This window comes from Centrocercus urophasianus, unplaced genomic scaffold (assembly GCF_019232065.1).
Source record: "Centrocercus urophasianus isolate 14NV4802_14NV808 unplaced genomic scaffold, USGS_Curo_1.0 seq_29, whole genome shotgun sequence".
In the NCBI taxonomy this organism is placed as follows: domain Eukaryota; kingdom Metazoa; phylum Chordata; class Aves; order Galliformes; family Phasianidae; genus Centrocercus; species Centrocercus urophasianus.
In genome coordinates this window covers 10,295,780-10,319,819 of record NW_024884855.1, presented here as the reverse complement: position 1 = coordinate 10,319,819, position 24,040 = coordinate 10,295,780, and the positions used below count along the sequence as shown (strand labels likewise).

General features: G+C 50.0%; 2 protein-coding genes across 2 annotated transcripts; both read right to left on the bottom strand.

The window, feature by feature from the left end:
* Positions 1-1,923: 1,923 nt before the first annotated feature.
* On the bottom strand, positions 1,924-3,252 carry LOC122165018 (galanin receptor type 1-like). The gene has a single exon (XM_042827569.1). The coding sequence runs from the start codon at positions 3,250-3,252 to the stop codon at positions 1,924-1,926; it is 1,329 nt and encodes a 442-aa protein (XP_042683503.1).
* Positions 3,253-14,387: 11,135 nt separating this feature from the next.
* Positions 14,388-16,107, bottom strand: GRIFIN (galectin-related inter-fiber protein). Its single transcript, XM_042828311.1, has 4 exons — positions 16,096-16,107; positions 15,256-15,335; positions 15,009-15,171; positions 14,388-14,552 (listed from the first exon to the last, which is right to left on the bottom strand). Exons 1-4 carry the CDS (start codon positions 16,105-16,107, stop codon positions 14,388-14,390), a joined length of 420 nt encoding a protein of 139 aa, XP_042684245.1.
* Between the last annotated feature and the right edge of the window lie 7,933 nt (positions 16,108-24,040).

The following is a 24,040-nucleotide window of genomic DNA, read 5'->3' as shown; positions in this document are numbered from 1 at the left end:
ACAGGACCAGCATTTCCTTGTCCCTTTCACTGCAGTTTATTCAGAACAGGATTAAACACGTTGGTCGGGGCAAGGTGGGGAGGTCTCAGCACCGTCACATCTGGTCTGTGGGCAGCAGGCATCTGCAGCAAGCTGACATTGCTCCTCAGCCCAGCACATTGTGCCAGCCCTAAAAATGTGCCTTGAAAGAGGAAATAAAATCTTCACAGGTTTTCCTCTCCAGCTGCAAAAATACCGAGCAGGGGGTAACGCTCCTATATCACCTGCAGAAATGCAGATGATCTCATCTGCCAAAACACATAAAAGACATTCCTCACGCAAAGTAAAGCTGGCTGTTGTAATTTCTTTCTCCTTCACACAAAGAGGGAATACAAATTGCGGATGGTGCTGCATTTAAAAGGAATCTCTTGTTTTCTGAGCGGATAATTAGCCACGTAAAATGTTTGTTAACAATCATTAAAAAGGTGGAAATCCTGCTGTCAAGCATGGCTATATTTGACCTCTATTATTTTATTCTTTCGTGTGAGCAAAAGATGCCCTAAAAGGCAAGAGGATGTGCACTGTGACCTCTATTTCCCCAGACATCATTCCACTGTTCAGCAATAAGAAAGCTCGTGATCTTCCAAAGTCCCATGAGATGCAGACCCCAACCTGGGCTGCCCAAGGCCTTCTCCCTGCAGCTCCCACCCGGAGCTCAGCACCGTGGCACCGACGTTTCCACAGCCCCTCATGCACAGCCCCGTGCAGACACAGAGTGGGGGCTGATCTGTGTTCCTTCCATCCTTGTGGGTCACAGCTTGCTGCTTTTCCCTCTCACCTGTTGCCTGGTCTGATGTGTTTTCATTCCAAGATCTTTGGGAGAAAGGTTTCCTTACAAATACAGATGTTCATTGCAATAGGGTTCCTAAGCTTTAGTGAGGTCTTTCAATGCTAATGTAATAAAAATATAGCGTTTATTTACGAAGGCCTCTTTCCAAAGATACGGTGGAAGAAATAAGCTTTAACCTACTTCTGATCCTCAGAGAGAGAAAGTACTTTGATTCTCTCCTTTCCAGACAAATAGCATTGCGTTATTTGCTTCTGATTTTATTAGCTGTAAAACACTTCCTATTTTTATTTTCACATGCCAATGACTTTGTTTGGTACGGACACAGCTGAGAAAGAGCTGGTTTTTCAAGTGCAAATCATGTTAATAGAAGCCCAGTTCTTTCCACTCCGTGCACAGGAACATAACTGTAAGAAAAAGAGAGCTGATACCCAACAAATATTTTCTTACTGCATTTTCTACATCACCTCCAAGGCCATATTCTCCCTTCTGAATTACCGAAGTGGAGTGGCAATGGTTGCTTCAGCACTTCTGGCACCATCTCTTCACATCAGGAGAATTTATTTGTACGGTGTAGTGAAACAATATGGTCAGGCAATGAAATCCAAAGTGATAAAGTGTGTGAAATCCCCCACTAATTTTTTTATGATACTGTTGCTAGCATTTCTTCACTATTTGTGATGACAGCTGACGTCTTTGCATCAGAGTGCCTGTCCTGGCTGCTTGCTATCAGCACAGGACAAGCAGCAGCAAGCAGTCAAATTGCTGCTGCATCCCAATCGCTCTGCTGTTACTTTGGGAGATGAAGCTGCAGAGGAGAGCCTCCCCATCAGGGAGCTCTCTGCCTGTTGGGCAAGATGTTGTGCAGCTGGTTGTCCCCAGTGGAAATCGTTTGTCTTAAAAGTTGATCTGAGTTAAAATATGTTATATTTTCCACATGTTCTTCTCTTCTTTCCCTGTCTGGATTTTTGAGCTGGTGGTGGGAGTGCTTAGAAGAAAGTTGGTTTTTTTTCTGTCATTAATGTGCCTGGTTCGTGAAGACCTTTTAAGAGTCCTTAAATGCAGAGGAGGAAATGAGGTGCACTTCCTGAGCAGAATCATAAGGAAGTGTTCTCACTGGAGACAGTGTTCAGAGGTGGGTGCTGGCAAGACTTCAAGTGTCCACCCTTGTTCTTAGTGCCAGGGTCTCCCTGGGCCCTCCTGCCCATGGTAGGTGTAGCAGAGCGTCCTTTCCTTGCAGGCTCCATTGGGCTCTGGTAGGAGAACAGCTCTGGGACTGAGGAACGGGTTGTCCCTTCAGACAGAGAGAAGTTAAAGAGAGAGATCATTCTTTGGTGGTATTTGCTCTTCATTTCCTTGGCTGATCTGTAGAGGTTCCCAACAAAACAATAGCATATAGGGTTGAGGCTGGAATTGTTCAGGCCAAGCCACTGGGCGAAAGGTCTGAGCTGCAGGATCCAAGGAGAAGGAGTCACATCCTGCAAAGACTTGGGGATGTTGAAATCGATCCAGATGTCCATCAGGTAGACGGGCAGCCAGGAGATGGCAAACAGCAGGACCAGGGCTACCACCATCTGGGCTACCTTCTTGCGAATCTTCAGCCTGGAGGCTGGCAGCGAGCGGTTCAGGGCACTGCTCTCCTTCAGCTGGCTGCTGCGGCTCCACAGCCGGCGTACTGTCAGGAAGCAGATGACCATGTTGAACAGGACCGGCAGGCAGTAAAGGGCACAGAAAAGCAGAAAGTTATAGGCTTGCTTGAGCCTCTCCTGAGGCCAAATCTCCCTGCAGATGGAGAACACCAGGGGCAAGCCCTCCACTACCCCAATCTCATCCCGTCTGTTCATGAAGATGAGGGGCATGCATATTCCTGAGGACAGCAACCACACCACCAGGATGGCACTGAGGATCCTCTTCTGGGTGAAGAAGGAGCGGGCATTGAGTGGGTTGTGCACACTGTAGTACCTGTTCACGCTGATGACGGTCAGGCTGAGAACGCTGGCAGAGACGGAAACAGCCTGGATGAAGGGCACAGCCCGGCAGAGGAAGTCCCCGTACACCCAGGCTTTGTAGATGAGGTTGCCCACGGTGATGGGCATGCAGACACACACCACCATGAGGTCACACACTGCCAGGTTGATGAGGAGGCTGCGGGTGGCACTCAGGCTGGACACCCGGCTCCGGCGCTTCCGCGTCAGCACCCTGATGGACATGATGTTCCCCACAAAGCCCACCACGAAGGACACGAGGTACATGGCAGTCAGGCTGATGGTGATGGGCTCCTTGGCGAAGAGGAACAGCATCTCCTCCAGCTCTTCCCAGCCCAGCTCCTGGCTTCCATTCCAGAAACCGCCCTGGGTCTGGTTCTCCTCCTGCCACAATTGGAGCAGGCTGGGGGGAATACCGGGAGTGGAGGGAGAGGAATTCATGGCTGAGCCTCCCCGGGGGCTAACAGGGCAGAGCCTGCCACGCTGCTCTGAACGCTCCGGCCATGTCTACCTGGGACCACGCCTGCAAGAGAGGGTGAATAGAAAAGGGATGAGAGCGAGCCTCGATATTTTCTTTTCCCAGGGAAACTGCCTGTCGGAAATGGCTTCTCGGTAACTTAGTTGAGCTGCGGATATGAGCGGGTGGCCCGGGAAGCGCAGCGCGTCTCTGCGGGCACCGGCTCCTTGCTTGGCCGCAGGGAGACGGGACGAGAACGGAGGGCACAGCAACCCCTCGGAGAGCAGCCCCAGCCACACCGATACTCCCCCGTCCTCCCGGCAAAGTTGCATGCCCCGCGCTACCGGCCCCGAAAACGGGCTGTCCCCGCTAAACCGCGATTCTCCCGGTTCCCCCCTCCCGGTTCTGCCCCGGTCCCACGTCGCGGCGCGGCGGCACTCACCGGGCGTAGGGCGGGTAGCGGCGGGCCGGGATCCTCCCGCTCTGCCGGCCGTTCTGCCGTGTGCTGGCAGCGCAGGACCCGCGGGCTCACACACACACTCGCACTCGCTCCAGCGGCACCGCGCTCCCTGCGCCCACCCCGCGCACGGCGGCACTCGCGTCCCTCTGCGCTGACACGCACACACGGAGCCCTGCACACGCACGAAGCACACGCAACCCTCCTTCAGCCCGTCCTGCAAGCCGCAACACCCCCACCTCCCTCCCTCACACTTCTGCGTTGTTGCACACCACCGTGCGTGCAGACCACTCTGCAGACTCCTCATCCGTTGCATGCGCTCCCAGCACACACGTAGATTTATAGATCCCCTTATACACTTATACAGACACTCTACATGCACGCTGTGCACCCTAACCTTGCCACACTTGCCTCATGCACCTTTCTACAGGTGCCTCACAACCCTCTTCGGGCATACAACCTCTGCACACACATATTACCTTGCACACCCCTCCCCGCACACCTCCTCCTTTCGCACTCCCCGGTCACACTCCCCCTGCTAATCCTTTGCGCTCCCTCTTTGCACCCACACGCGCGCATCCTGCACACCCCCGTTTTCACGGACACCTCCATTTCCTCTGCCGGGATTGCTGGCTGGGTCCGAGCTGCTCCAGGCCATGCCGTCCCGGCTCACGCCCGGCCAAGCAATGCAGCGCCGTGCTCATTTTCTCCGAGCCGAGCCGAGCGCTGCCAGCCGCTCCTCCCGCCGGGCTCCCCGTGCCCGGGCCGTGGTGCTGAAGGACAGCTCCGCCGAGGGGGCGCCGGGCACGGACCGCCTCCCCTGGGCCTTCTCCTCTCCCACTGTTCCCCGGCCTTCATAAAATCATGGAATCAGAACAGTGCACCCAGGCACTTCTGCACCTACCTCTAGCATAAGATCAAATCCACTGGGCTCCTTTTGCGCCTTCCCACAGAAGCCGACAGCCTGCGGTCAACACCGTATCCGTGTGTTGGTGGGAGCCCACTTGATCAACGAGCACTCGGGAAGAAACACAGCTTTGTGTCTTTTCTCTTAGGCTGCAGGAATGGGACAAACGTTCCGTAGGAAATGTCACTTAAAAAAGTTGAAGGGCTAGGTTGGGGAACAAAGTTAGTTTGTTAAATGAAGCTTTAGACTTGGGGGTAATCAGGTGATGCCAGTCAATCATTGAAGAAAATGTTTGACAAGAGGAACCAATACTTCAACCTGAGGAGTTTATTCTGTATTTTCTTTCATTGCTTTCTCTAAGAGAGAGCACGGTGACAAACGCAGGCTGAGTGGAAGCTTTTTGTCACTGAGTGGTGAATGTCCTTGATTTTGGTGGGAAATTCTCCATCCATTTTAGTCTATTTATGTGAATGAAGAAAGTAAACATTTTTGGTCATCCTGACGTGAAGTGAAAGAAAGATCAGCAGTGGAACAACTCTGGGCAGAGGAATGTGATTGGCATATAAAGCTCTTCTGCATTAGAATGCATTTGCTTTAGGCATGTGACTGTTTATTCCCTTATAGTTTTATGTATGTGTATTTATAGATCTTCAGAGACAAACAACTTCTATAAACTAATTACAGTGTGTTGCCCAGAGCACAGGGTACATATTATTCTATGCAGAGAATTGTCCAGATACTCACATGGATACCTAAAATCTGCTGCAATTTCGCAGCTGCTCCACAACCAAATTGATCTATTGCAAACAGGCAACAATAGAGGCCAGGTCGAAGCTAGCAATTGGAAACCTCCATGCACCCGACTCCTTGCCAGCCACTGCTCAGCCTTCTAAAGCAGATTTGTCATTACATGCAGAAAACAACAGAATGCAGGTGTTTAAGTCAACAGTTTTAGAAGGGTATTAACAGACTGCAAGAGAAGAGAGCAAAGAAAGGTACCAGGACTCTTTAAACCTCTTTTGTTAAGGATATTGCTTTGCAATTGTTCAGTCTAATAAATGCAGGTAACATTATCATTTTTTCCCCATGCACTTTATTTGTAACCTGCATGATTCACTGCTAAGGAACCTCTAGGCTAGATTACTAAGTTAATCAGTGGTTCGATATAATTAGGATAAATCTACTTTTGCATCCATTGGCACAGCTCACAAGGGCCAAGTCACCTCTAACAACAAATCACAAATCTATATACTGTATACAGCAGTTAGAAAGGACAAGGTCATTAGTTATAACAAGTTCATTAACTACAGCAAGTTCGAAGTCACCAAGTAGCTCAAGATGGGGAATCTCCAGCAAAAACTCTTTTCACACTGGTTCCCCTCTTACAGAGTGGCTTTAGAGTAAAAGCTAAAGGAGGCCCACTGGAAACAGAAGCCATCCTTCACCAGCAAGGGCAACGGACTGGACTGTGATCCTACAGCAGTGTGCATCAGAAATAACCCGCTGGTCTCACCGGAGTTACAGCTGTGAAGATCTGACCTGAGAGGAGCAGTGAGTCAGCCACTCTGGGGCTTTGCCAGAATCTCAGAAAAACTCACAGCAGCTCCCAGGCCTGGCACGTCTGCCCAAAAAACCTGCTCTGCTCACTCCACATCACAGTCCCAGAGTGGGGTAAATTTAGCATAGCTGTCTCAGCACAAACCTCCCCGCTCCCACTGCAGCAAGAGCAGGAGCTGGGCTGTTGTGTTCTGACTGTTCCAGGCCCAAGAACTGGTATACATTAGAGAAATCCTGAGGCTTTTCTAGCTTGTACTGGTGACCAGATGGACTGGCTCCTTGTGAGCATGGAAATGGAGAAATTTCACAGCAGCTTGTGTACCTTCCCCTTGTAAAACTTTCTCCCTGCTAAGTACAGGGGAGGTGTTTTGGCAGCTGGGCCGCTGGCTTGGAGAAAAGACAGTGAGCTGGGAAATGCTAACAGCAGTGAAATTGAGCCCCTTTGGTTTTACTGGAAGGAGCTGGTCAGATTGCTCATGAAAAGCACTGGATAACACCCAGAGTGGTTCATCACTGCCTCTGAATCCTCCCGTCCCTCACTCTTTGGCACAGAGCTGGGAGGGCTATGGGGAAAGGAAGCTTGGGAGCCTTTTCACCTGCCCATACTGCATACACTCCTTGCTGCCACCCATGGGCCACTGCCACCCAGGAGTCCCATGCATCTCTAATGCTTGATATGCACGGCATGCTGAAACCTGTCTCTCTGCCTCTTGTACCATCAGGGCAAAGCAGCAACGTTATTGTTTGCTACTGTACGTTGGACAAAAAATCGTCCATTCTCCTCTGGGACACTTTCTTCCAACAAGAAAACTCCCCAAATCCCCAGCACTGTCAGTTTTCACAGAATCACAGAATCTGGGGGACATGTGAGCTGAGATTGCCACTCCCTCTGCTGGTGGCAGAGCTTTGGGCCTTGCAGAGCTGCTCTGGCACTGCGGTTTTGTGGGCACACAAGGACTTTTCAGGCACCGTGGCCCACGTCCTCAGCATCACTCCGATGTGGAGCTCTCTGATGTCAGCATGTTGACGTGGGTGTAGAGACAGGAAGAGATAAGAGGCCGATGCAGAGCACCAAGACGAGGCACAAAAGATGTCAAGTGTGCTTCAGAATATTAGAAACTACTATTGCAAAACAAATAAGAACAACTGGGAATTGATGTTCATTGTTTGTAATTAGTCCAAGGAGAGAGGAAACCTTTCTTCTCTCATTGTTCTTCCCCTCTCTATCAAAGAATGAAGTGTTTAAATTATTTCTAGGGTCCTTTTGAGGATTTTAAATGAGGAATGTGTGCGTTTTTCTGCCTGGGAATATTCACTGCTGTCTGTTTTCATAAACAGATATGTGCCAACTTCTTTATCTTCTTTCTTTGTTATTGGAAGCCTCTTAGATTGAGTGCTTCAGAAATGTAGTGGCTGAAATGAAAAGATAATTTTGTACAGAAGAATTTGTCTGATATGATGGGCGCTCACTCAAGAACAATAAAACACCATTTTGGGATAAGTGTGATTGAAAATCCATCTTTCTGATATCTTTGCTTTTGGTTCATACAGAAGGACAGGCAAGCAGCAGACTGGGGAGTACAGGGTTGAATGTACCCTTGATGGGACCCCGTTTAAAATACAGCCCTGTCTCATTAAAAGGAGAGCCGATGAACAGAGATAAGAGATTTGAGGCATTGCACAGGCTGCCCAAAGCAGTGGTGATGCCCCATCCCTGCAAACACCCAAGGTCAGGGGATGGGATCTGAGCAGTGATGGATCTGTGGGTGTCCCTGTGCATTGCAAGGAGTGGGACCAGATGGCCTTAGGGGTCCATTAAAGCTCAAATGATTCTGTGACTGCACAGCAAAGTGGTTTCTAGGAGAGATCAGTGCTTTGGATCCCTAGTTCATAGTCCAGGGAATTTTCTCTCTGCTCACATGTGGTGTGGAGGTCTCTTTCTTTTGCTCATAAGAGGCAAGATCAATCCTTAGGAAAAATCAGGATCAGACTGAAAGCAAGGCCCAAATTAAGCAGATTTGGCTAACTGTGGAAACCTGCTGGTCTGATCAGGTTTGTGAGTCTCCATTTCAGCCTGTTTTGGTCAAAGCAGTTTGCCAGTGCAGCTGCTGAGAGGATAGGCAGATAAAACCATATCATAGCAGAGGCTGCTGAGGCAGTCTTTCCTTACACATGAGTGCTGCCAGAGCTGCACAAAAACACTGCTTTCCCAGTGCTCAGTAGCTGGCTGCAACAAGATAAGAAAGAGGTCTTTACATGACAGAGCTTTCTTGGCTCCATCAGCTGATTGCCAGATGGGGGAAATCTGACAAAGGCTTTAAATTTGCCACAGTTTGCCTTTCCCAGCTGCAGCTGCTTGCAGAAGCAGAGGAAAAACGTGTGGGAGCCGGAAGGAAAGGCACTGAGAAAAGCACTTGCAGGGCCCACAGCTGCCAGCAGAGCAGGTAAAGGTTTTAGAGAACACAATAGCAGGGAGCTTGTCTGTCTGTGCACGGAGATTCACTCTTGGCTGATGAGGCTGGGATCAGGTTGTAGTGAGATTTGGAGCTTGAGTGCTTTTGCAACAAGGGCTTGGCCATCAGGTGGTGTGCGTGATAATAAGCTGTCCTCTCTTTTGTGCTCTTGGCTAGAAAGCTCTTAGGGTTCCTGCCGTGTGGATTGAGAGGGAGATCAACTGGGAAGCAGGGAGAGGTGACATTGTGGCTCTGAATCCTCTCCAGCAATCTGCTCTAATGTTCTGACAAGGTAAGAAAAAAAAAAAATATCTGTGAGCTTCCATTTATCTTGGGCAGCCTTTTTAGAGGAATATCACAACTAGAGTCATACAAAATCAGTCAGAGGCTCGGAGCGTTTGTTAAGCTCTGTCAGGATCAGCTGCATACTTCTTTTTCTCTCTAGTAATAATGCATAACCTTTCATTGTGCAGTGACTCATCTGGAACGACTCGGGCAATCGCTGCTCCCTCAGCACCACTGACCACGTTTGTCTCTCTGGTTCCAGTGTGTGCTCACAGCACAAGGCGACTTCAGGAAATGAATTATGACAGTAGATGGAGTTTAGTGCAGAGGCTGAGGTCAGGAGGTGAAATAGCTGCACCTCAGTCTTACTCCCATTCTACAAAACCAGCAATCTCGTGTGCAATAAATCACACAGCAATCGCTGAACCTTGCTTAGGAGAGGAAGGGGAAGAATGAAGGGGTGCTTGTGGCTCTTTGGCCATTGTTTAGGATGGAGCAGGAAGTAAAGAAGTTGAAGAAATACTGATCAGCAGCTGAGACCGTAGCAATGATGCCTATGTACAGGGTGAATGGAAAACTCATTAAGCTCAGCTTATTAAGACAAGGGGCTGGCTTGTCTGTGCAACCTAGGCTGTGTTGCAGATCATAGAGGGATTCAGCATAGAGTTTGTTACTGTATTAAGGCAAACTTTCATATGTCACAGAAAGTTCCAGCCAAGCTAAGACATAAGCTACATAGATAGGTCATGAGCTGCAGAGTGAGAGCACTTGCCTGGAGGCAAATGCACCTGGTCACTCCCTTTTCCTCCCTGCTCTTTTCCCACCACATGCCTTGATTTCTTCACCTCTATAAAGGTGTTATGACACTTCTTTCTCTTTCTAGTTTGAAGCTGCAAAGTGCTCTGTGAGACCCAGCCAGGCAGCACAAGTTGAGATGGGGGCAGGGAAAGCTGCCTGATCTCCATTGGCTCTTGTGCTCTGGGCAAGTCAGAGCTTTGGCTGGCTGTATTCTTGCAGCTTGAAGGCATAACGTGATAGATTATGTTCAGCTCTAGCAAGAGGGTCTTGAACAGACTGCAGAACAGGAAGGTCAGCAAATTCATATGTAGGGTTAATTTCTGTCACTCTTTTCTTATGCAGCAGAGGTATACAATAACTCATCTGTCAAGCAAAGCAGTACCATCAGCTTCCAATGCTTCAACCTCTACAGCAGATCCTTTCTTTCAGAAAATAATCCCTTTGCAGCCTGCATTTAATGTCTGCAACTTGATACCTGCCGCTACGCATGCAAGATCAGAGCTGAGATGTGCTCCTGTCTGAGCTGGCTCTGGATGGAGGTGGTGCGAGTTAGTGACTTCATGAAGCTCCTTTTAAATGCAGTAAAAGAAGCATTTCTCCTTTTCAGCTGCGTAGTGCCTCAGAGTTCTCTCTCCCAGTTAGAACAGAGCTGCTATTCCTCCTTTCTTCTTGTTCTGTTTATTTGTTTATTATGGACTCTTCAGGGAAGTTGAACCTGCCCTTCTGGCAGACATCTATGACTCCTGAGCATTCAAGGAGTTTGACAGCCCACGTGTTGAGTAAGCGCTCTCTTAGGTAAGGGTTCAGAGACGTGAAGGAGAAAGTCGTGGCTTTTAAGTTCTGCTCTTGCTGGTGGCTGTATTGTGTGGCAATGTGCTGGGAGAACTGACGCCCTGGGGAGGTGAGAAGTGAGGTGCTGTAGATGTGGGTTGGTCATTGAGCTGCATCACAGCACGACTGCATTGAATCAGTGGCAAGAAGCAATGCCTCACACAGCTCTGCCTCCTTCAGGGGATGTTCGTGGAAGCACTGAAATGGCAGAAAACTCATCTGTCACCTAAACAGTTCCCAATGGCCCTTCTGCCTCTCTTCACCAGAACTGCCCTCCAGCCATGGCTGCATAGCTAAACCACCAACATCAAAGTGTTTTGTGATGTTTTTTGTTGTTTTTTTTTTTTTTTTTTTGTAGAAAGGTGGACATTAAGTCAGAAAGCAAATGGGAAGCAGATGCAACCTGCACGGCTTTTTCCCTTTTAATTCTTCTCTAGACATCTTTCTTGCTGTACTGGCACTCTGCCTCATCTCGAGGCAGGACCAAGTGTTTGCTATTCGCGTGTCTCTTGCTAAGGTTGGCAGAGACAGCATCACTCAGCCTGATGTGTCCAGGCTGCTGCCCTGCTGATAGAATGTGACTGTCATTGACGTGGGAGCCTTTTGCTTGCTGGCCCATGAGGAAATCACTGGTGCTGCTGCCAGGGTGTGTGATGACTGCCAGCGGTGTCAGCAGAACTGAGGAGTGCTTGCTAATTGTGCACCATCAGATGCTCCACAAGAGATCCGCAGCCCTGAGATGCTGCCAGAGGAGACCTTGGCCCTGGGAGTTCTGGCAGAGCTCAAGCACGAGGGATTATGAGCCTGTTTTCCCTCCTATTGATCTGGGACAAGCCAGAGCAGTTCACTGAGCTCTGCAAATCCAGCCCAAATGAGGAACACAAGTGGGAATGGGAGAGCTCCTCTGTGGGGTCACCACCTCTCCTAGCTTTGCCTCCTGAGGGGCATTGCTCCCTGCTGGCCTTCCCTGGTTGGTGTAAGCAGTAAGGGCAGCATCTTCTGCTTTATAAGCAGTACCGATAAGACAGTCCCCATCCCCTCCTGCAGTACCTTCTCTCTCTGGAAACATTTCAACCTGGCTCCTGTGCTGGTTGGCCCCAACTACTTGGGCAGTTAAATGTTCATCTCAAGGTTCAAAAGGACCTTTCCAAGCTGAGCAAGAGTGCCTCCATCAGTTCCCTCTACAGTCCCAGGCTCCAGGATGTGAATAGGAAAGCTAATTGAGATGTGGAAGGAGCATGGGCTGCTTCTCTCTGATCAGCTCAGCACCAGCATACAGTGCCTCTGTGTGGTGGTGATGTGTCAACTCCCTCCTGAGAGTTTAATTGATCATCTTAATAGCGTGGCTTCATTTTTTCCCTGGAGTTTCTCCTTAAGGGGCAGATGAGGGTGAGAGAGTTAGAGAACATTTCTCCTAACCAGCCAAAAGCTTTCCTTGCAGAGATGCTCTGTAGCTCCCTAGAACCACATTGCTCCAAAGACCCTTTTACCCTTGGGACTGTTTTGGCTAGAGGAGGCAGCAGATAAAAGCCTAAGTAAAAAGCCCTGCAGGAGTGCTGTGGATGTGTCAGGAGGGATTGGACTTGCTCAGTGTGGATGGTAACACATGAGAGTGGCCACTGGCACCAGCTGTGGGGAAGGTGCTCGCAGATGTGGCACAATCCCTGCTGCTGCCTGATTTGGTGTGGCATCTCTTGATTTGTTTGTACTTGAAATATTTTTGCCCTGTTTGTCCTCGCTTCTGGGGAGAAAAATGAAATTGTGGTGTATTACTGCAGCGGTGGCTGTAAATGGATTTTGTAGCTATGTAGGTACAAAGTATTAGCCTCATAAATTGTTTCATCACTTTTCCTCTGTGAAAAATGATCTGTCTATCAACCCCCAAACAGGCATGAATAAAAAGAACAATTTCTTTCAAATGCAGTTCAGCATTATCAGAAGTATGACACAGAGATCCCAACAGGACTATTTTTGCCTGCGCTTGTGTCTGTCTTACTGAAGTGATGGCTGGAGGAGTGAAGTGTGTGGAGCCCTTGAGCGGCATCACAACTACAATATAAGCCAGATGCTGGCAACTGTTTTGCCTCAGTGGTGATGGATTTATTCCAAAGGAGGTCTCACCATCTCCAAGCTCTCCCAACTTGCCACCAAGACAGTTGTCATTTCCAAATGATAATTTCTGCTCTCTTTGGGGGGATGAGATACTGTTTGAGACTATTTTGAGTTCCCATTGCATTCTCCACCGTGAGAACAGGCCCAGTTCCAGTTGGTGTTTTTTATGGTCTGGAAGAAAATGATAGGCGTTTCAGCAGACTCGTAAATGTCAGCTTTGTGGCATCCTGTGTTGTGGTTGGCTACGCGGTCACCTCTTCTTTGTTAAGTCCTTGAGACTATAAACAGAGGAAAGAGTTGGGAATGGCCAATTTAAGCTCTGAGAAGTCTGGAGTGCAACTATGGCCTTTGGTGATCCTATCCAAAGACAAGGATGGGTCAGGGCTGCTTTGTTACCAAGTGTCATCGTCCTGAAGGAAAGGACTGCAAGGCGGGACCGTCTGTGTTATTGCTTGCCATCAGGAATGTGGTCTGTCTTACATCTGAGAAACAAAGGAGTGATTTGGGGGCAGCTGTAATTGCATTTTTGGAGAGAGTTCCTGTTCAGATTTAACACTGTGACATTAAGCTTCTAATGTGTGCAATTAAAACAGTAAAAATAACATCATCTTTGCCTGCAGTGGCTTGGTCAAGGAATCAGACATATTTTCCTTTTCAAGGAAGAGGCAACTGCAAAGAGAACAGGGTGTAAGGCAGAAGGATGTGTATGAAGGGCAACTGAAAAAGAGGAGGAAATGAAAGCAGGCAGGGCAAAGAGAAAAGTCAGAACACCTACAGGGAAAGTGGCAGTTTGTTCATTCTGAACTCATGGGCTTCTAGATGCTGGCTTCTGAAGATGTCCTTTTGTTTTTGAAGTCCAGCTGCATCTCTGTTGCATGCTGAAGGGCCTATGTTCCTTTATGTGTCCTGATGAGCTTTACCCTTTTCTGACCCACTACACCAACTCCCAGGCTCTGTCTAGCAAGGCTGGAGCTGGCAGGACACAGGCTGAGCAAACATCTCTGTGGAATGTATCTTCTGGAAATATCTTGCAATTTGCCTACAAAGATAGGACTTCATTAGCCCACAGAGCTAAAGGGCAGTGCTTTCCCAGTGCAGAGTAAAGCAACCCCCAACCTGTGTCCTCCTGCCCCACAACTGGCTGTTGCTCGTACCTATTTCACACCTATAGGTTTGCAGGGAACAAACAACAGTTGATCTCTCCTGTGAGGGATGTTTCAGCAGGGATTCCCCTGTTGGATTTTATTGGCAAATGCAGTGGCATTTTAACCCAGCTCCTGCAGTGAGCTGTTCCTTTCCATTGGTAACATCCACACACATTGCATCCATCGCCATGCGGCCAGCTGAGGACTAGCACTAATTTGCATCCTACTCCAGGGCAAATACAATTTCTAGGGCAGCATTAAAATATCCAGGCTATTCAAGGCAGATTTTGATGTGAAGCAGTGATCTGTCAGTCTCTCTAGCAGCAAAGATAAGAGCATTGTGCACTTCAGGGCACAGGGGCAGAAGGTCTTCAGTGATGTGGCTACAAGTTAACAGCATGGCTGGGTGCTGCTGTAGTGCTGTGGCATGCAATGGCTGTGGCCATCATTTCCACTGCAAGGATGTGCTGCAGCTATCTGGCTGGCTGATGATGGGTGGAGATGTGGAGGATGTGGCCCCCATCTGGATCAGGAAATTAAGGAGTGGCTGATGAGGCTATCCCAACTTTCTTTGCTAGTAAAGGCCTCGTTTGGTGATTTCCACTGAAGAAATTTCAATATCATTGAGAATCTGCAGCTTGGTGATGGATGAAAGCTGTTTTTGGCGATGCTTGTACTGCAGGATTTTGTTTTCATCAATGAAAATGTGGAAATAATCCTGGTCAGAATAGATTTCAACCTGAAAGAGAGGCTGTGTTACATTCACCAGGTGGACACATCCTCCCCAGACCTCAATGCTGTCACATCGGTGAGCACTCAGATCTGGGAATGTGCATCCAAACCCTCCCCCAGCTGATACGTGAACAGGTCATCTCTCCTTTGGGCAAAAGAAAAGAATAATAGAGCTTTTTGCTTTGTGATAGCAGAAACTGGTGACAGTGCAAAGCTTGAACTGATGACAAAAGCACCAGGGATTATTGCTGGAGCTGTGCGCGTCTGCGCCAGAGCTGGCTATAAATCAGTAGCAAAATAGCAGGGACAAAAGAAATACTGACAGGAGGCAGATTCAGAAAGGGGACCTCACTGGGTACAGTGCTGGCTGGAAAGGTGAAGGCAGATCCTTGAGGACCACCCCAGTATTGGCTGGGATGCTCCTGCCCCACCCAAGGACATCCATGGTGTGACCCGGGGCTACCTGGAAGGGTTCCTTGGGTTCGAAGGGGAAGGTTTTGTTCACCTCCTCCTTCCCCCAGTGGTTGGCCAGGAAGGAGTTGCAAACAATTCTGGAGCTGGCGAAGCGGGGGTTGAAGTGGAAAGCGATCTGATCTCCGGGATGACTGAGGAAATTAATTTCAAACCTATAAAGGCGAGAGAAAGGGATGCAGAAGGGCCATGGAGCAGCACTGCTGTCCCAAGGGAGCTGTGAGCACGGCTGTACTCACATGCTGGTGCTGGAGCTGGTTTCACCCTTGACCACGACGCTCCAGCCGGGACACATCCCCTCTGGGTACAGAGCCTCGAACTGCCGCCAGGAGGTGATGGCAAAACAGGGCACGGTGGGGAACAGCACATCACAGCCCATCCCCAGCCACTGCTCCACGTCTCTGTTCCTCTTCTCCTCCGTCCCCCTTCCCACACGCTCTCTGCTCCAGCCTTTTTCTTGCTCTGAGCCTCAGGATGTTCCCCTTCTTCTCGGGATTTTCTTTTGTATTTGCCACCCAGCTCTCTACAGAAGACCTCAGGGCAGAAATCCTGCCTGGCACAAAGGCAACTGCTCCTTCTCCCTGCCTGGACAATGTGAAATCTGTGAAATCCTCGGTGATGCTTTGAAGCAGCACGTGAAAGGCAGGGACTGACAAAGGAGCAGAGTAATGTGGCATCCAGCCCATCCCTATCAGTGTTACATGGATGACATTCCAAGATCTCCTTTCTGATCCCATTCCACCAGCTCCCCTCCCATTTTCAATGTTAAATGTGCATAGAACAAGCTAGAAAATGTTCCTTGTTGAATAATTCATAGTTTTATTAAATAACTCATTTTAATAAGAAGGGCTTGCCATTTCATCCCACTTTTTTTTTAGCACTCTTTATGATCTTGCATTTCTGAGCATTGCCCTTCCCAAACTCATTGGGGAAAAAATCTCTCCAGCTTTGGCAGCCCCTTTCCCAGCTCTCCCTTCCCATGGCTCAGTTCTTTCACACCCCTTCACTTTCTCTGTTACCATTTCCCATTTCCAGTGCATTTTTGGGATGTGCAGGTTAAGCACATCACCAGCACTTACCCGCAATGCCATCCTGCTCTCCTGCTCTGTGCAGCAGATGTGGTTGTGCAGTCGGGGTGGGGGAGTCTATATAGGGCTGTCAGCCAGGGATTAGCAGAGGCAGCAGCCTGAGGTCACTTTTTAGTGCTGGGTGATGGGGAGCAGCAAATCCTGCTCCCCAGGCAGGGTCAGCCCACTCAGGCGTGCAAAGCTCATTCAGCCCCACTCATCCACTGAGCATCCCGAATGGTGATGTGATGGAGGCAGGGTGGGAGCAATGGGGCACAAAACAAGAATGTGGGCTGCTGAAGGTGGAGGAGATAATAGCAGCTCTTTCTGCTGCAAAATCTGTACAATCTTTTTTTTTAATGTTTTCCTTTTATTTTTTTATTTTTTTTCTCACAGCCTGTATGGGGCCAGCAGGTTTGGGATGCCACTGTGCTGAGCTCAGAGCGGTTCCCTTCCCTGCTGGAAACAAAGTAGGAATCTGGGGATGAGAGAGCTTTTGTCAGATGTTTCCTGGTGTGGAAAGGCACCAAGAAACAGGTTGTGATGAAATGAAAGTTGATGTATACTAGAGATGGGAGTTTGCATCAGCATTTGTTAATGTATAGTTGGGCAAAGCTGTGCCAGGGAAGGGAAGGGTTGCTGTGCACTCATTTTCACAGGGTCAGTGCACCAAAAGCACGTTCTGGCCAACCCTTCGTGCCTGGGAGGCCTTGATTCTCCCTGGATGGTCCTACAGGAATCCCTGGCTTCTGTGGTTGAAAACTTCTTGTGCTATGGGCCATGGTGCTGATGTTATTTAATGGTTGCTTTGTTTCCAGCAGCTAAGCAGAATGAGAGCTGCTATCCCAGGCCCTGGCGCCCTTGGCAGATGACTTAAAACTCAATCCAACAGGCATCTAAGCCAAGAGCCTCTCCTGGGGCTGTAAAACCAAATCCCAGGCTGGGTTTTGCCCCTTTGGTCTCCTGCAAAAGCAAAGTGCTCGTGGTGAGGAAATGTGCTGGGAGCACTGGAGCAGAACTCTGTGCTTCAGATGGCAGTGCTGGGAAGTGCTGAGGGACATGGTTTGGTGTCACAGTGGGGATGGGTTGGATTTGGATTTGGCAATCTTAGAGTTCTTTTCCAATCATGATTCTATTCTATGATTCAGTGAAGGTACTGAGGAGGCAAAGGATGCTGCGCAGAGAGGAAGAAGCAGGGCTCCTTTCTGTGCCAGTGCCCACCTCACCCCTGCAGCACAGACACCAGCATGAGTCACAGTTTCTGGAGAAGCTGCTGGAAGTGCTGGTTTTGTCTCGTGAAACCAAGCATTGCCCACAGATCTGCAGCTGTCCTGGCAGGGCGATGTCCAGCTGGGCCTGGTGAGAGTTCCCAGTGCAGCTGCTGAAGCCACCAGCAGCAGCAAGTGCTGAGCTCACTGCCCTGCTGCTAACAGGGGTGCTTGGCCAAGCAGTGCTGGAGTTGTGGCTTTTCTGCAGGGCTGCCCTGCAGGAGCACAAAAAGCAGCATAAATATTTTTTTGAGAGATGGGTGAACTCTTGAGGATGGAGAAGGTTCTGACTGCTCTGCTTTTGGGGATAGCAACTATGGAGATGCTCAGTGCTCCTAAAATCCAGTTTGACTCCTTTTGGTGAGAGCAGTAAAAGCTTTGGGAAAGGTGCAAACACAGCAAATTGTGTCCAAATAGGGGCTGGTTGTACAGGTGTGCCTTGTTTGCCTTCTGCCTGTTGTGCCATTCCTTGGGAGCCATCATCACCTCTGCTTAACAAGGAGGAAGGGAGTGGGAACACGTCTAAAGTCAGCTGTTGGAGGTGGGCGGTTGGCTCTCAGTGGCATTGCTTTTCCCAGGCATGCTGACTGCGTGCTGCTGGCTTACAGCAAAGAAAAACACGGCACAGAAAATGAGCTGATGGTCTGACAGCTTGGTTAGCTGCAGGGGCTCTTCGTTAGCGTGACACTTTGGTGATTATCAAATCTCTTATTAGCAGACCTGCTCACGCATTTGTCAGCCATTTGGTTGTACAACAGGCAGTGTTTGCACCTATCCCTAAGCCGTTACAATCCTTGTCCTGCTCTCGGTCATTTGTCCCCAGGCTCTTCTCCTGCTGTTCATGGAGTGACAGAAGTGCTCAGCGAGGAGCCCAACACTGATGCTTCCCACGGGGATTTTCACACAGATCTCCCCTGTGAGAAACTGCTTCTCTGCAAGTGCGGTTGCGTTCATTAGTCTGTAGAGGTCTCCAAACACACAGGATGCATTCGCAGGACCCCAGTGCATTCCTTGCATCTACACCCTATAGACCAATTTTCCTGTGTTCTTGCGACCGCTCTGCACGTGATTCTTTGGCTTCTGATACCTGCTTGTATTTTACTGTGAGCTCTTGTAGGATTGTGGTGTCCATCCCACAATTAACTCGGTTGTGCCCCGACATTAGGCATACTCCCCCTGCGGTGCTGCATGCTGTTCTGTATTTACTTTGTCCTGCCAGCCAGAAACTACAGCACGCTGTTCTGGCTGTGTCCACACCTCTTACAGTGCTGTGTATGCCCTTGGATGCTGTTGCCCTATGCCCTATTAATATCTGACCCTTTATGTACTCATGCATATATATATATATATATATATAGCAGCTGGGAAACCTCAGTGATACACACCTACTGGTGGCTTACAGATCAGCCCACATGCTCAAAATACACCAACGAGGCACTGGGCTGGTGCATGCAGGGTTGCTTTGGGTACCTGGTGCTGGGCTGCAGCCTGAGCCACGCTCCTCTGCCCCATTGCTGCTCAGGGATGGAGAAACTTGGGAGCCACCCCAGGTAACTCCCTTGGGATTATTAGCACAGGAGCTTCCAGGCCTGAAGCCTTAAAGAACTAGCAATATTTAACCTAGGAATTGTGTGTTTTTTGGTTTGGGGGGTGCAGGCTTGGCCATATTTGCTCCACCAACTCAGTAATGTCTCATGTCTCCTTTTTCGTTTCTTATTCTGTCCAACGAACCAGCAGCCGTGTCAGGGCTGGGGTTCTGTCCTCCCTGTGCTGGCTGCCGTGGGGTTGGGGACAACTGTGTTTTGAGCATCCCCACCCTACTGCCTGCTTTACAGCCTCTGCTAACCGCTATTTCTGCTCTCTCCACGTTGCAATTTGTAGGACCTGCCAGAAGAGGGCTGGAGACTCCGGGCAGTTCCCTTAGACGGCTGATAACCATCAGACAAACGGCGCAGTGCACGAGTCTGATGCCAGCGCAGCCTGATGCAACACCTCTGTGCCTCCGCTCCGGGATGCGCTCTGCTCTGCAGCCCGCACCTCTCCATGCAGCTCCTTAAAGAGACCGCTGCCCCTCTGAAAGCGCTCTGCAGAGCGAGCTCAGCCTAAAAAAAACTCACGAGGAAAGAAAAACATCACACCCTGCAGGGCGGCAAGAGACATGGGAAAGCTCACACCCACCGGCACACGCTGCCTGTGCCCGGCCCTGTGAAGTGTCAGCTCCAGCACGGCCCTAACGAGCTGCTGAGGCGTTGGGTCCCACCCTGTGTCTGTTTATCCGTGCCTTGGCGCAGTGGCAGCGTGTCCCGTGGTCCTCCTGTCTGGGGAAAGGGAAGTGGTGCTGCTCCTCCAGTGTGCCTGCAGCTCTTGGTTATGAGCTCCTGTTGGCAGGCATGTGAACGATGGCACAAATCTCTGCCTCTGTGCTTGGCAGTGCCACTCCTCTCTGGGCCGTGCATTGCAGGAGTGCAGCTGAGGCCAAGGCCTGCTGCTCCCTGCTCCCTCATTGGGACTTTCCTCTGGGCAGCTTTGAGGAGTGGGGATGAAAGGCGGCACGGTGGAAGCACGAAGCTCGCCTGGTTTATTTTATTTATATCTGGCGTCTGCTTGAAAGAAAGCCAGCACTATCAGCTCCAGCACCACCGGGTTAAATGAGTAAATGAAAGAGGAGTTTTGCGTATATTCGGGAGCTCACGTTTGCTCTTATATGGGCATTCCACCAGGCTCTGCTTGTTGGTACCTTGCTGCTTCTGGTGTGGGACATTCAGGCTCCAACAGTGAGCCAGGGACCTGTCTATGTGTGACAAGCAGGAGGCAACAGAGGGTGGATGAGCTCAGGCTACAGCCACCTCCATTCCCCTGGCCAGGGCTGGCTGCATGCTCTGGCCCTGCTGCAGTCAGGGCATGGCTGTTCTGTCAGAAAGCAAGGCTTGGTGCAGGGTGTTGTTTACCACCCAGGATTCCTTGAGCCAATATTTGATCATCCATAAGTATTTGCCCTGCTGTGTTTGCTGGTACCTGATTTATCCCTTCCAACCTCCTCAGGGAAACACCTGCCTCCTTCTCCTCAGGATGGATGGGGAGAAGCAGCGCTGGTGCAGAACCCCTGTGGTCCCCAGTGTCAGAGTGGGGTGCTGTGTGTGGCCCTCATGGGATCTCTAACTCATGGCTAAAGTGATGACAGAGCTCTGGGATGGAGAGGGGAGAAATGTGAGCCCTCCATTCTCCACTCCTGTCTGGATGCAGGGAATTTCTGCTTCCTGGGGATGCAGTCAGGTTTGGCAAAGCCCATTCCATCCCCTGCAGCCTCATCAAAAAGTACTGTCAATCCAGAAGCACTTCCCAGGTGAGGTGAGGCTTTGAGGGCCAGGTTTCCTTGGTCTAAGTCACTCTGATTTGGTGCTGAGTGATTTACTGCCCTAAAATGCTGGGGGAGGGGGCCCAACTGTGGGGGGGCTGCAGCTTGGCCGCGGGCTTTCACTCCCACAAGTAACAGCACAACAGCCTCTTACTAATGCTCCCCCTGCAAGCCCCATGCCAGCTCCTTGGACAGGGACCCACGTGGCAACAGGCCTGAGCACGGCACAGGCAGCCACATATCATCAAAGGCTGCATTCCTCCCCGGGAGCTGTGCGTGGGATGGAGCTGCAGTCGTGCGCCTGCAGCTGCTGTTGGGGAGGAGGAAGAGGAGGGGGAAGCCCAGAGCTGGGTGGAAGGAGGGAGCTGATCTGCGAGGTTTGAGTATACATCAGACACAGGTGCATCCATTGAGCTGGAGCTCTGGAAGCTCTTGGCAGGTTCCGTGTGGATGGTTTGGGTGTGGGGGCATCGGGAGGTGTGGAGCCCACCAGCTCTTTGCAAGGGTTGTTGGCACAAGGAAATCACAGTGGCATGCAGGGATCACACAGGCCTTCCCATGTTCATGTCTGAAACCCTGACAACAACTATCCTAGAGGCTGCATCCATCCCAGCCCCTGGAGTGATGGGGGAATGATACACAGGAGATGAGTGTACAGAAGGGCATTTTTGGCTTGGCAGGCCTGAAAGGAATCAATACCAGCAAGACTCCAGACAATGATCAGCCTGACCACCAAGTCAGCAAAGCCTGAGCTTGGAGTCTTAGTCCTCCCCACATGAGCTGTGACCTCTGCTGCATGGGGCTGGCATCGGGGTGTTGCAGCAAGCTGCGAGGCAGCAGGGGGGAGGATGCAGCTTTCTGCTATTTTGGAGAGCAGGGAGGAAGAGGAAGGGCTGCTGACAAAGACTGAAACTCGAAACATGACGATGGTGACAAAAAAATCTTCTCCCATTTGGGGAACCAAGTGTATTTGTTTCCTGATGTGATCAGGATAGCTCAAACTGAGAGAAGCACGTTTGTGTTATTGACTTGCAACATCTCAAGTTGGGTGGATTTTGGGGATGGAGCAAAGTCTACCAGTCTCCCTCCCTCCAGACCCACACAGGGGCTGGGAGACCCCTTCAGCCAAACACCTAAACCTTAAGCCTGAATCCTTTCCCACTTTTCCCCCAGCAGCCCTTAGCTGTGCCACCATGCAGGGCTTGCTATCAGCACCAGCTGCCTGGTGGTAGCACCTCAGAACCCAGGCTGCACCAGGTTAAGCCAAGAAGGTGGCAGCTGGTGGCACCACATTTCCCTTCCCTCTAGCCCTGTTTGCTGTTGCTCATCCTGCTGCTCACCCTGATCCGCCTCGGGAGTTCTGCTTCCTTCTGCCCCTTCCCGCAGAGAGACTCTCTGACTCTCCTCCAGCTCTTCATCTGCAGAGAGCAAAGTTGTTCTTGAGATGAACAATAAGACAGTCAGTGCCCCAGGGAACCTGTGGTCAAGGCAAGGAGATGCCATGTCATTTGGTTTCTTCTTTATTTTCATATTGGCTTTTATAGCTGCAGATGGGCTCCGGCCACAAATCCAGCTCCCAGTGCCTTGGGTGGAGGCTGCTGATTCAGTCCCTCTCTATTTCTGGTGATGGGCTTATATGTAATTTATTCCTATGTAGTTACAGATATAGCTGTGCAGAGCATGAGAATTTCAGTGGGGATATGAAGGGTGGTTTATGAGTGAACCATCAGTGTGTGTGAGAGGAACAGCCGTAAACTGGTAACAAGGACACAGTGCTGGGAGATGCTTCATGCCCTGTGAAGGGGTTCATCCAGGGAAGGCTGAGGCTCACCGCAGACATACCCACATCCTGACTGCAATGTTCCTGCTCATAGAGCTGAGCTGGGGAGTGGGGCTGAAGGTCCATCAGCTTGGAGCTCAGGAGAGCTGAGGATGTATCTGCAGCTCTTCCTTGTGCTGCGCTCGGCTGCACTCCCACCAAGGCTGATAGTGAGTTTCCAACCCCATGCAGGGACCAAGCATGCAGAGAGATGTCCATCAGTCATGGCTGGGGCATAGCTCCCATGGATGGGATGGAAAAGGGGCTGCAGGGTTCCACCCCCAATCTCCACAAACGATCTGGGATAGCTCTGATCTGCCTGAGCACTTAATCAATCCTATTTTGTACACGATGCAGAGTGTAGCCTGGGCAGAGGTTACCACACCATGACTCTGCTCCTCACACCCTCTGCTTTCCCTCCTTCTCCTTCTGATCCGACTGCTGGGAGAAATCCCTTTTTATTTTCTTTTTTTTTCTTTTCTCTCTTTTCTGGAGTTTTTAACCAAACTCCAAAACATCTGGAACAGCTCATGGAGCTGGAAGAGGATTGTAACGCTGAGAGTGGAAATAGGGTCATGGAAACGGAGGCACCCCATTGGATTAATGCTCGAGAGCAACACTTGGGAAGGCTTGAGGTCAAAACCTCACCCCCTCCCTCAGAAAGGAAAAGAGTTGGAAAAATCCTGGTGAGTCCCTGGGAGATGTTTGTCCGCACCACAAAACCACTGCCTGCCTCCAGGTCCTGCTCATGGGGTCTGTGCCTGGGGGATGTTTCTGGACCCATTGTGCCCAGCGCCCATTGGTACCTATTGTCTCTGTGCATGGATGTGGCACTCTGCTGTTTAGGTCTCCCAGCTCCAACATTTTCTCCTATGTGGCAAACTGACAGGAGGTCGAGAAAGAAGTCAGTATTTTGAAAAGGGCAATAGGGCCCCTGGGGTTATTTAGAGCCTGCCAGCTTGACATCCATCAAGGCTGACATACTGAGAGAGCTTTTACAGAAAGCAATGTGAAGTTAATTAAAGGAGGGTGTGACTGATGCCAGTCCCAGCAGATGATGAAAATAGATCTCTGCTAAATTCTTCGTTTCTGCAGGGCTAGGATTTGGGCTGATAAAGATGATACTGTCAGTGCAACAGGCCTGGCTGTGTGGTTTGATTTGGTGCCTGGCTGTGGTACAAATGGAGCCAGAGTGGAGCCTACCACTTACATTGATACACAGATTGATAAACACCGGTGATGTAAAACCACGATGGCATGCTGATGGGAGGTCAAACATGGGTGCCTGTGGGCTACAAAACGCTGCTGCCAGGGGGAAATGTGGTCACACAGCTGCTTTTCCAGCAGGGCTGCACAGAAACTGGCTCTTGAGCCTCCCCAGCTTTACCTGTTCGGTGGAAAAAAATGAAACCCTTTGGATAATATTTGTAAATGGCTGTTAGAGGGTAAGCCAGCTTGGTGCAAGCCAAAAAGTGCTTTTTTTTTTTTTTTTTTTTTTTTTTTTTTTTTTTTTTT

Excerpts from the sequence above, each read along its gene's own strand:
- LOC122165018 (XM_042827569.1), bottom strand. The coding sequence starts at position 3,252 with ATGAATTCCTCTCCCTCCACTCCCGGTATTCCCCCCAGCCTGCTCCAA.
- GRIFIN (XM_042828311.1), bottom strand. Across the intron at positions 15,172-15,255 it reads ACCAGCTCCAGCACCAGCAT|GTTTGAAATTAATTTCCTCA; the intron begins GTGAGTACAGCC and ends TCGCCTTTATAG. Across the intron at positions 14,553-15,008 it reads AACCCAAGGAACCCTTCCAG|GTTGAAATCTATTCTGACCA; the intron begins GTAGCCCCGGGT and ends CCTCTCTTTCAG.